Source organism: Hemitrygon akajei, unplaced genomic scaffold (genome assembly GCF_048418815.1).
Source record: "Hemitrygon akajei unplaced genomic scaffold, sHemAka1.3 Scf000087, whole genome shotgun sequence".
Taxonomy (NCBI): Eukaryota; Metazoa; Chordata; class Chondrichthyes; order Myliobatiformes; family Dasyatidae; genus Hemitrygon; species Hemitrygon akajei.
The window spans coordinates 3205487-3217275 of record NW_027331973.1 but is presented as its reverse complement, the minus strand read 5'-3'; the positions used below and the strand labels follow the sequence as shown (position 1 = coordinate 3217275).

General features: G+C 43.4%; 1 protein-coding gene across 1 annotated transcript; it reads left to right on the top strand.

Moving 5' to 3' along the window:
* The first annotated feature begins 480 nt into the window (after window positions 1-480).
* On the top strand, window positions 481-10872 carry LOC140722728 (uncharacterized). Its single transcript, XM_073037417.1, has 2 exons — window positions 481-544; window positions 8509-10872. Exon 2 carries the CDS (start codon window positions 8921-8923, stop codon window positions 10061-10063), a length of 1143 nt encoding a protein of 380 aa, XP_072893518.1. The 5' UTR covers window positions 481-544; window positions 8509-8920; the 3' UTR covers window positions 10064-10872.
* The last annotated feature ends 917 nt before the right edge of the window (window positions 10873-11789 follow it).

Sequence of the window (11789 nt, the reverse complement as noted above, 5' to 3'; positions counted from 1 at the left end):
CGGAAACATTTGGAAACAGGTTGTCCGGAAAAAAAGGTGGTTAATTTCTGCAAAATACGAGTGGAAATTAACAGATCAGGCAGTAAATGTGGAGAGGAATAAATAGACAACGTTTAGGCCGAGCCCCTTCAGCTCGATTGTGTACTCAGCTAATTAGTTGCTGCCTGAATTGCAGAGTTCCTCCTGCATTCTGTTTGTGTGCGTCTCTGTATTTCCAACAAATACAGAATCTCCTGTGTTTCAGATCTCCATTTTACTGTGGCATGAGATATACGTTGATATTGAGTATATTCTTTATGGGAGCCGCTTTCTGCGTTTGAACAGCTGCAGATTTTTCTCTACAGACGAAAAAAAATGAGGTACAGACATTGAACCAGTGCTTGCAGAAATGTTTAATGGCACCGTGACTACCCATAAGGACCTGCGATAAAGTTTTTAGCCGGCACTGAAGCACCGATGAAATGCGCAGGCGTCAGGGTTGTGACGTCACCGAGAATGACGCATGCGCACAGTACTAAGAAGGCCTTGAAATATCGATGTGCAGGTGAGAACAATTCTCTGTCTCTTTTTATAAACACCGATTTCCGGGCAAATCCTGTGACCCGCAATCCCAGGACAGTCCTGCTCTCTTCCCTCTCTCTCAGCTCCCGATCCATTCACGGGCCCCAGGGAGCTTCCAGCTGATGACGGAATGGAAACCGATTGATCTCTCAGACAGAGCTGAGCTACAGCTATCTAAATGCAAGGATTGGGAACTCGGAGAGAGGGAACAAAATCTTTTAGATCACCAGTTGAGAAAATCGCCTTTGTTCTGCCTCCATTCACAAACAAGAAAAAATCTGCAGATGCTGGAAATGCAAGCAACGCACACACAATGCCGGCGGAATTCAGCATTAGTACTCTTTTGGTGCTGCCTGGCCTGCTGAGTTCCTCCTGCATTTTGTGTGTGTTGCTTGTTCTAACTTTTCTACCAGTGAGAACATGTTTTGTCTTATTCTCTCCGTGTACATAATGATATCAAACAACTTTGCCCTGGGCAACAAATAGCTTTCACATCACAGATGTGCCAGACTCCAATGAGACAGACTACTGCCCTTCCCTTTATATTCATTGGCATTACCATCACTTAGTTCACCACTTTCAGTCATTTGGGGGAGAGTTCAGGGGTAATATTTATGTAGAATATAGAAACTGGTGTTACCTGTGTATATTGTGGTGATGCAAAAGTTGCTGGAGAATTTGCAAGTGGGAAGAAGTGGAGTGATATTTGGAAATCTGACGTTTTAAAGCACAATTTAGCAAGCAAATCACATGTGGACAAAGTGCAAAAGCTCTGGTGAGAAAATCCTTCATTACCCGTTACAGGCCTGCTACACAGGTTGTGTGAGAGTGCAGGTCAATTCGATCGAACCCAGAGAAGATCAAACTCCTAACGACAGTGATTTGCTAGCTGTTAAAATGAATAACTCTCTATATAAAATTCACTGTGCACATGTTGTCACTGGCTAAAAATGCACAGTACAAGATTTATGTGCACACTGGTTATTACAAATTAGAGGGGATATTGGAGGGGAGGTGGGGAGACCTCCAGTGTCCCTGATGCCCTCACCTACAAGATGTGCATCCAGCTGCAGCTTGTAACCCTGCACTTCAAAGAGTTGGAACTTGAAATGGATGAATTCTGGATCATCCAGGAGTTGGAGCGGGTGATAGTTATGACATGAAGAAAGGTGAGTTACACCCAAGGTGCAAGACACAGGAAACTGGGTGAGAGTCAGGAAGGGGAATGCGGTTAAATAGCCATTGCAGAGTACTCTTGTGACCATTCCCCACAACAACAGGTAGACCACTTTAGAAACCATTGGGGGGAGTTGCCTGGCAGTGGAAAGTCAAAGGGGTGATAGGGGATTGGTTAGGTAGGGGAATAGACCAGGAAAGGGTGTAATATTCTAGCAGTAAGGCTTGCTAGAGCTAGTGTGGAGGGTGATGTAAATTGTAAGGGGAATAGGAGCCAGAATGACAGTTCAGGTAGTAGAGAGATTGTATTGAATTGACTTTATTATGTGCATCCTTCATATACATGAGGAGTAGAAACCTTTACGTTACATCTCCATCTAAATGTGCAATGTGTAGTTTATAGTAATTAATAATAAATAGTTTGTACATAGGACAGTCAATACAACATGGAAGTGCAATTGTATCAGCATGAATGAATCAGTCTGATGGCCTGGTGGAAGATGATGTCCCGGAGCCTGTGGGTCCTTTTGCTGTGGTACTGTTTCCTGGATGGGAACAGCAGGAACAGTTGGTGTATGTGGTGAATTAGGTCCCCAAAATCCTTTGGGCCCCTTTTACACACCTGTCTTTGTAAATGTCCTGAATCATGGGAAGTTCACATCTGCAGTTATGCTGGGCTGTCCGCACCTCTCTCTGTAGGTTCCTGCGATTAAGCGAAGTACAGTTCCCATACCAGGCTGTGATGCAGCTGGTCAGGATGCTTTCAATTCTGTCCCTGTAGAAAGTTCTTAGGATTTGGGGTCCCATCCCAAATTTCTTCACCCGTCTGAAGTGAAAGAGGTGCTGTTTTGCTTTTCTCACAACATAGCCAGTATGTGCAGACAAAGTGAAATCTTGGTGATGTTTATACCAAAGAACTTAAAGCTGTTCACCCTCTCAACCCCAGATCCATTGATGTCAATGGGGGTTTGCCAGTCTCCATACCTCCTGTTGTCCACAATCAGCTCCTTTGTTTTTGTGCCAGTCAGGGAGAGTTTGTTTTCTTGACACCAGTCCGATGTTGTTCAGACCTCAGATAGAGTCAGCAATCAAATGGCTGAGCATGGTGCGATGAATGTGCTGAGCTGTGTATATCACAATGCAAGAAGCATCGTAGGAAAGCCAGATGAGCTCAGGACAGGGAATTATGATATTGTAGCCATTACTGGGACTTGGTTGCACCCAACAGTCTGAGGGGTTTAGAGGAACAAATTTGTAGAGAGATCGCAGACCATGCCAAGAAACAAAGGTTGATGCAGTAAGTGAATTTAACTTCCCATATATTGACCAGGACACCCATACTGTAAATGGACTAGATAGGGTAAAGTTTGTCAAATGTGCCCTTAATCAGTACGTAGAATTCCCGACGTAGAAGTGTGCAATAAGCTGTTAGGAAATGATCCAGGGCTGGTGACAGCAATTAGTGATCATAATGCCATGAGATTCAAAGTAACTATGGAGAAAGGGAGGTCTGGACCACGGGTTGAGATTCTAAATTGGAGAAAGGTCAATTTTGATGGTATCAGAAAGGATCTGTCAAGTGTGGTTTTGGACAGGCTGTTTTCTGGCAAAGGAGTACTTGTAAGTGGGAGGCCTTCAGAAATGAAATTTTGAGGGTGTACAGTTTGAACATGCCTGTCAAAATAAAAGTTGAAAGGTACCTGGTGCAGGGAACCTGGGTTTTCAAGAGAGATTGAAGCCCCGGATATTTTGTTCCTTTAAATGCCTCAGACATTGCCTTGGTTTTCTGTGCTACCAAGACTCATTAATGACTACAATATCGTGACTCCACGCCCTGAGCTCATCTGACGTTTTTTGACTTGTCTTCTGTTGGTTTCGAAAAGCTTCCCAATAGTTTTTGCTCTTTTGTTTGCCCTCTCTTTGGCTTTTATGTCGGCTTTGGCTTCTCATTTCAGCCACGGTTGTGTCCTCCTGCTTCCACTTCTTTGGGATGTATCGATCACTCAGCTCCCGAATTGCTCCCAGAAACTCCAGCCATTGCAGCTCCGTTGTCACTCCTACCTTTTCCCTTCCAAACAAGTTTGGCCAACTTCTCTGCCATAGAAACATGGAGAAGTTCAGTACAGAAACAGGCTACTTGGCCCATCTAGTCAATGCTGAAAAAACATTTAAGCTGTCCAATACAACTTCCTGCTCCAGGACCATCACCCTCCATACCCCTACAATCCAGGTACCTATCAAACTTCTCTTAATTGTGAAACTGAGCTCATGTTCACCACTTGTGCTGGCATCTCATTCCACACTCTCACGACCATTTCAGTAAAGAGCTTTTCCAAATGTTTCTGTTAAATTTTCACCTTCCCCACTTACCCATGACCTCTGGCTGTCATCCCATCCAACCTCAGTGGAAAAAACTGTTTGCATTTACCCGATCCATACCCTCATAATTTTCTATACTTCTAACAAATCCTCAAAGCAATTTTTAATTTCCTTGTTTATATTTAGAGCCTTTCTTAGGTGTATAAAATGATGAGGGGTATTGAACGTGTGGATAGCCAGAGGTTTTTTCTCAGGGTTGAAATGGCTAACTTGAGGGGGCATTGTTTCAAAGTGCTTGGAAATAGCTACCGTGGGGATGTCAGCCGTAAGTGTTTTTTTTTACACAGAGAGTGGTGGGTGCGTGCAATCCACTGCCGGCAGCAGTGGTCGAGGCAGATACAATAGGGTCTTTTAACAGCCTCTTAGATAGGTACATGGAGCTTAGGAAAATAGAGGGCTATGCGCTAGGGAAATTCTGGGCAGTTACATGGTTGGCACAACATTTTACGCTGAATAACCTGGAATATGCTGTGGACTTCTATGTTTGAAATTTGAACAGCAATGTAACTTCTCTTCTTTAAACTGTACATGTCTAGGATTTTAATGCCACTTTTCCACACTCCCATAGACCCTTTCTCCATCTCCTGAGTAAATAGAGATGAAAAATTATTTAAGATCTCCGCCATCTGTTTAGGTTCCACACGTGGATTGCACTCTCTCTCGGAGGCTGCTTCGAGGGTCTCTCTCTCCTGAAGCAAATACATTTCTTTTTATATCATGCAGTCACGTACACAGATACATGTGGGTTCACTCCCCCCTTAGTTTCTCTACAGATGAGTAATGTTAACTTTATCAGTCATAAATTGTTTGTATAACAGTTTTATTTGCTACTATGTCTGGATGCAGACAGACACAGGCCCACCACCCAAAGTCTGCTGCCCTTGTAAATAGTCACTCCCTCTTGTGTCAATATGCTTCTCACACCAAGGCTGCTGTCACCTGCTCAGCTTATGGGAAAGCATTTGTGCATTTCTACTCACTTTCTCAAGCTCATGGCTGCTATGACCTTTAAAAAAAATAGCCAGGGTCCTAAGCAGCCTACGAGATGCTGACTTCTTGATATTACAGTGATATCTTAATTCCAGGTGTTGATCCACGCCCTTAACACATCCACCTTGTCCTACACTGTTACTTGATTTGAAATATACAGGGCTCAGCATATTCACAGCACCATGCTCAACTTTTTCATTCCTGACTTTGTCTGAGGACTGAAAACAACTGTCTGCACAACCCCTCCACTATCTGTTCTGTTATTCAGGCTCCCATTCCCCCTGCAACTTTAGATTAACCCCCTCCCCTTACCCCCACCTCCCACCATGCAGGTCTATCAGCCCTTTGGCTTTCCTCTCCCAGATCTATAAAAAGGGAGGTGCATACCAGGTACAGGTAAATAGGAAGAAATGGGGTACAGGAAATTCAAGTGAACACTTATGAAAGAAATAAAAGAAGGCATGAGGTTGCCCCAGCAGACAAGGTGGAGGAGAATCCTCAGAGACTCTGAAGATATATTGAGAGCAAAAAGATTGTAAGCGAAAAAAAAATCATCTGAAAGATCAGAATATGAGGAGACAAAATAGATGGGGGAGATATTTTTCTGCTTCCATATTTACACAGAAGATGGTCACAGAGTCTATAGAAGTGAGGCAAAGCAGCATCAACTCCATGGACCCTGTACAGATTACAGAGGTGGAGGTGTTTGCTGTCTTAAGGGAAATTACCATGGATAAGTCCCCAGGGCCTGACAAGTTGTTCCCTCGGACCCTGTGGAAGACAAGTGCAGAAATTGTCGGGGCCAAAGCACAGATGTTTAAATCACCGTTAGTGACAGGTGAGGCACTGGAGGATTGGAGGACAGCCAGTGTTGTTCCGCAGTTCAAGAAAGGCTCTAAAAATAAACTAGGAAATTATACATTGGTGAGCCTGATATCACTAGTGGGAAAGTTATTGGAAAGTGTGTGCAGGAGGCAGATATTTCATTTTAAAATCTTTTTTTAATAAATTATTATTGATGATTAACAAAAAAGATACATTAAGTCAATATGTCATTATGTACAATAAAAATTAAATTAGCAAATAACTGATTAACAAAGCTAAGCAATATATCAGTAATAATAAGAAAAAATAAAGTTTTAAGAATATTTTTTGAAAGAAAAAGAAACAAAAAACCCGAAAGTAAAAAACAAAAAAAAAAGCATTAGGAGCAGAACCCCGGAGCTATACATCATACACGCTTGCATAAAAAAAAACATCAAACCACCAACTCAAATCCATTTAAAGAAAAATCAGAAGGAAACCATATTAATTAACTCAAATCAGATGATAGAGGTGGGCAAATGAACTCCACCTTTTCTCAAAATCAAATCGAGAATCAAAAGTTCGACTTCTGATTTTAGCCAAACTAAGACAGTATCACCTGAGAAAACCATTGTATCAAAGTAGGAGCAGAAGTATCTTTCCATTTCAACAAAATAGCCCTTCTGGCCAATAATGTAACAAATGCAATTACATGTTGGTTTGATGGCGAAATACCATGAATATATTGAGGGATTATGCCAAATAAAAAAGGTTGTAAATTAATTTTTAAAACTTTAGAAATTGTAGAGAAAATAGACTTCCAAAAATGTTTCAGTACAGAACATGACCAAAACATATAGGAGCTGGATATACAAGTATTCGGATCAATGTGGACTGATTCAGGATAGGCAGCATGGCTTTCAGCATGGTAGGTCATGTCTAAACCATATATTCTCTCGAGGAAGTTATCAGGAAAGTCGATGAAGGCAAGTCAGTGGATGTTGTCTACATGGACTTTAACAAGGCACTTGACGAAGTCTCATATGGGATGTTGGTCAAGAAGGTTCAGTCACTCAGCATTCAAGATGAGATAGTAAATTGGACGAGTAAATTGGGAGAAGCCAGAGTGTGGTGGCGGATGGTTGCCTCTCTGACCGGAGGCCTGTGACTAGTGGTTGCCACAAGGATCACTGCTGGATCTGTTGTTGTTTGTCATCTATATCAGTAATCTGAATGTTAACATGGTTAGCTGGATCAGCAACTTTGTGGATGAAACCAAGATTGTGGTGTAGTGAACAGCAAGGAAGACTATCATAGCTTGCAGTGTGATCTGGACCCGCTGAAAAAATGGGTTATGAAATGCAAAATGGAATTTAATGGAGACAAGTTGCATTTTGGAAGGACCTAGGTCTTACACAGTGAATGGGAGGGCACTGAGGAACACTGTAGAAGAAAGGGATCTGGGAATACAGATTCACTGGGAATTCACTGCAAGTGGTGTCACAGTTTGATAGGGACGGAAAGAAAGATTTCGTCACATTGGCCTTCATAAACCAAAGTACTGAGTACAGGAGATGGATGTATTGTTGACTTTGTACAAGACATTGGTGAGGCCTAATTTGGAGTATTGTGTGCAGTTTCGATCACCTACCTACATGAAAGATGTAAAAGAGGTTGAAAGAGTTCAGAGAAAATTTACAAGGATGTTGCCAGGTCTGGAGCACTTGGATTATAAGGGAAGATTGTACAGGTCAGGACTTTATTCCTTGGATCATACAAGACTGAGGGGAGATTTGATTGTGATAGAGGGGCATAGCTAGGGTAAATGCAAGCTGGCTTTTGCCACTGAGATGGGGTGGGACTACAACCAGCGACCATGGGTTAAGGGTGAAAGGTGAAACGTTAAGGGAAACATGAGGGGAAACTTCTTCACACAGACGGTCATCTGGGTGTGGAATGAGCAGCCAGCACAAGTGGTGCAATTTCAGCATTTAAGATGTTTGTATAGGTACCTAAATGATAAGGGTATGGGAGTGTGCAGTTGAAGTAGTTCAGCACTAACTAGATGGCCCAAAGGGCCTGTTTCTGTGTTGTAATTTTCTATTACTGTAACAAGAACCTGAAATAATACAAAAATTCATTCTAAGTCCTTTTAACAGCTGTGAAGACCAACCATTCATCGCAGCAAGAATTTTTTTTTATATGGCGTTAAAACTGTGGCACGTTAAGTTAAGGAAAATCCCAGTTGCACATCAAGAAAGACTATTTGCTTGAGACTGTTTCAGTTACTGTGGGGCCAGGCACCCATGCTGCTCAGCAGGAACAGGGAATAATACCAATGGATAGAGTCAAACTGAGCCAAGGTACAAATTGGAGATGGCAGAAATGCCCCATTCCTATAGAGACACAAGAGCATGAGGAAATTGATGGTGATTCCAGATACCAGCACTGTGCCCAGTCAGGAGATGATTTCTCTGTCCAACTTGGGTTGAACCTCACTGTAACAGTGTGATACCAGATCAAACCTTGGCAACTCAAGTGATCTCATCTGTAATGTTGTCCTACACCCATTGATGGATTTTGTAAATCTTGTTACAGGTTGAAAATGAGAAGGAATTTATCTCCAAGACTCTCAAACACGGCACGCCAGTTTTGCTGTCTCTGACTAGATACTTAAGAAGTGGAGCAAGAGATTCAATAGACCATCTGTCCAGCTCAGACTGTGGGGAGTGACTCACTCGGTCATTTGGCCAACTAGCATGTCCGGCATTTTACGCAGAGGAAAGGCCATTCACCTGCTCAGACAGAGGGAATGGATTGACTCGGTTATCTCAATTGAAGGTACATCAGCAAGTTCACACTGGGCAAGGCCATTCACCTGTTCCGTGTGTGGGAAGGGATTCAGTCAGTCTTCCCACCTGTGGACACACCAGTCAGTTCACAACACACCAGGCAGAGGCTGGTCATCTGCTGAACTTCTGGGAAAGGATTCACTCAGTCATCTGACCTAATGGCTCATCAGCGAGTTCACACTGGGGAAAAGTCATTCACCTGCTCAGATTGTGGGAAGAGATTCACTCATTCATCCACCCTACAGAGTCACCAGCGAGTTCACACTGGGGAGAAGCCGTTCACTTGCTCAGTCTGTGGGAAGAGATTCACTCAGTCATCCACCCTACAGAGTCACCAGCGAGTTCACACTGGGGAGAAGCCGTTCACTTGCTCAGTCTGTGGGAAGAGATTCACTCAGTCATCTCAACTACAGAGTCATCAGCGAGTTCACACTGGGGAGAAGCCATTCACCTGCTCAGAATGTGGGAAGGGATTCACTCATTCATCCACCCTACAGAGTCATCAGCGAGTTCACACTGGGGAGAAGCCGTTCATCTGCTCAGACTGTGGGAAGGGATTCACTCATTCATCCACCCTACAGAGACATCAGCGAGTTCACACTGGGGAAAAGCCGTTCACTTGCTCAGATTGTGGGAAGGGATTCATTGATTCATCCAGCCTACAGAGACATCAGCGAGTTCACACTGGGGAGAAGCCATTCACCTGCTCAGAATGTGGGAAGGGATTCACTCAGTTATCCAACCTACTGAGTCACCAGCGATTTCACACTGGGGAGAGGCCGTTCACCTGTTCAATCTGTGGGGAGAGATTCACTCGGTCATCCGACCTACAGAGTCACCAACGAGTTCACACTGGGGAGAAGCCGTTCACTTGCTCAGTCTGTGGGAAGGGATTCACTCAGTCATCCACACTACAGAGTCACCAGCGATTTCACACTGGTGAGAGGCCGTTCACCTGCTCAAAATGTGGGAAGAGATTCACTCAATCTTCCACCCTACAGAGACATCAGAGAGTTCATACCGGTGAGAAGCCGTTCAACTGCTCAGAATGTGGGAAACAGTTCACTCTGTCATCCCACCTAGTGGAACACCAGCGAGTTCACACTGGGGAGAGGCCTTTCACCTGCTCAGAATGTGGGAAGAGATTCACTCACTCATCCAACCTACAGACTCATCAACGAGTTCACACTGGGGAGAAGCCGTTCACCTGCTCAGAATGTGGGAAGAATTTCACTCGCTCTTCCTCCCTACAGAGACATCAGCGAGTTCACACCGGGGAGAAGCCGTTCATCTGTTCATAATTTGGGAAAGGATTCACTCAGTCATCCCAACTACTGGCACACCAGTCAGTTCACAATGGGAAGTGGCCGTTATTATGAATCCCTAGGTTTTGTTTGCTGTGGACAGTCATCTTAAGAGAGAGAGAGACAGAAATTAGGATGGTGAGTCAGTCTGACTTGCAGGTTGTTTAATTCGCCCGCAGCTTGTTTAGTTTTAACCGAGGACACAGACACTCAGACGAAGACGGAGGAGGAAAAGTGGAAGGATTAGAATCGGGGAACTAGTGGCCGAGGGTCACTGATTGGAACTTTTCTATGACCACAAGGGTGGGTAAATTATCAATTCACCATACATCGAATGTGTGGTTATCACCTCGTTTGTTCCATAGGTGTGGATCGGATTTGGCATATCCTGTGAAGACCACTTATGTGTTAACGCTTGGCTGCGTGTGGTGTGGTAATTCACTTGAAGACGATACCCTTTGTGACAAGTCACTTTCGGTGATAATTTGTATGTGGATTTGGAACGATGAAGCATAAAACCTACAGCGACTGTTGTCTCGTTTTACCACGTTGGAGCCTGTGGAATTCGACATAATTGCCTTCTCTCGCCATTTACCCTGGATTACAAATATCTCTCTCATCACCTATTCTGTGGTTGAACTGAACTTTCATACTCTTAACGCATCAAGACTCGAAGCCTTGTTTCCCCCAAGCTCAATAGTTTGGAAGTTATATTTACACACACATATACACATAACTTCTGATTATCTTGCTTAAGTTACTGTATTATAACTAGGATCTAATAAAGATTGTTTTAACATCAAAAACAGACTCCAGCTGTAGTCTATTGCTGCTGGTTTGTTTCTAAAGGGTTACGATTCATAACAAAATTGGGGCTGTGTCCGGGATATGAACAGATTTGGGGGCATATTGATTGATAAATTATTGATTTCATTGGGGAAATCCCTTTTGATTTATTTGTGTGTGGAATATCAGCAGCAATAGATGTTGATAGATTTCCGGAAGTGCCAACCTCTGAGGCATTAGAGGACGCCAGTAGGATTGAGTTGTCGAGTATTGCTAAAAGGTTAAAACTTGCTAAGGTGAAATTGACAATGAAGAGAGCACAGATGAAGAGGATAATAGCAGAACATTATGTATCTGAAGGTGTGTTTAACGTGGAGGAGTTGGAGGTGTTTCCTGAAAGTAAACCTAGTGAGCTTGAGGTCCAGTACAAGTTAGAAAAATTAAAGATGGAGGCTGCAGAAAGGCAGAGGCAGTTTGAGGCTAGAAAGGCAGAAAAACAGAGGGAGGAAACAGAAAGACAGAGGGTGTTCGAGCTGGAAAAGATAGAGAGATTGCAGCAAAGGGGTCTAGTGTTAGAATCTGGTGATGTTTGAGGCCAGTGAGGAAGTTAAATTGGTAGAACAAACATGAGGAAAGTGGTTCGACAGTGGATCTTCCTATAGATGCTGCCTGGTCTGCTGTGTTCCACCAGCATTTTGTGTGTGTTAGTTAAATTGGTACCTCCTTTTTACGAGGCAGAGTTTGATGAATACTTTCAGCTGTTTTGAGAAGGTTGCTCAGAGTTTAAAGTGGCCAAAAGAGGATTGGCATATTCTCTTACAAAGTGTAATTAAGGGGCAGGCTCAGCAAGCATATTCTGCTTTGACAGTTGATGAAGCAGCTGATTATGACATAGTGAAACAGGCTGTGCTCTCAGCTTATGAGATGGTCCCTGAAG

Bases quoted from the DNA above. Each gene is read 5' to 3' on its own strand.
- LOC140722728 (XM_073037417.1), top strand. From the start codon at position 8,921: ATGGCTCATCAGCGAGTTCACACTGGGGAAAAGTCATTCACCTGCTCA.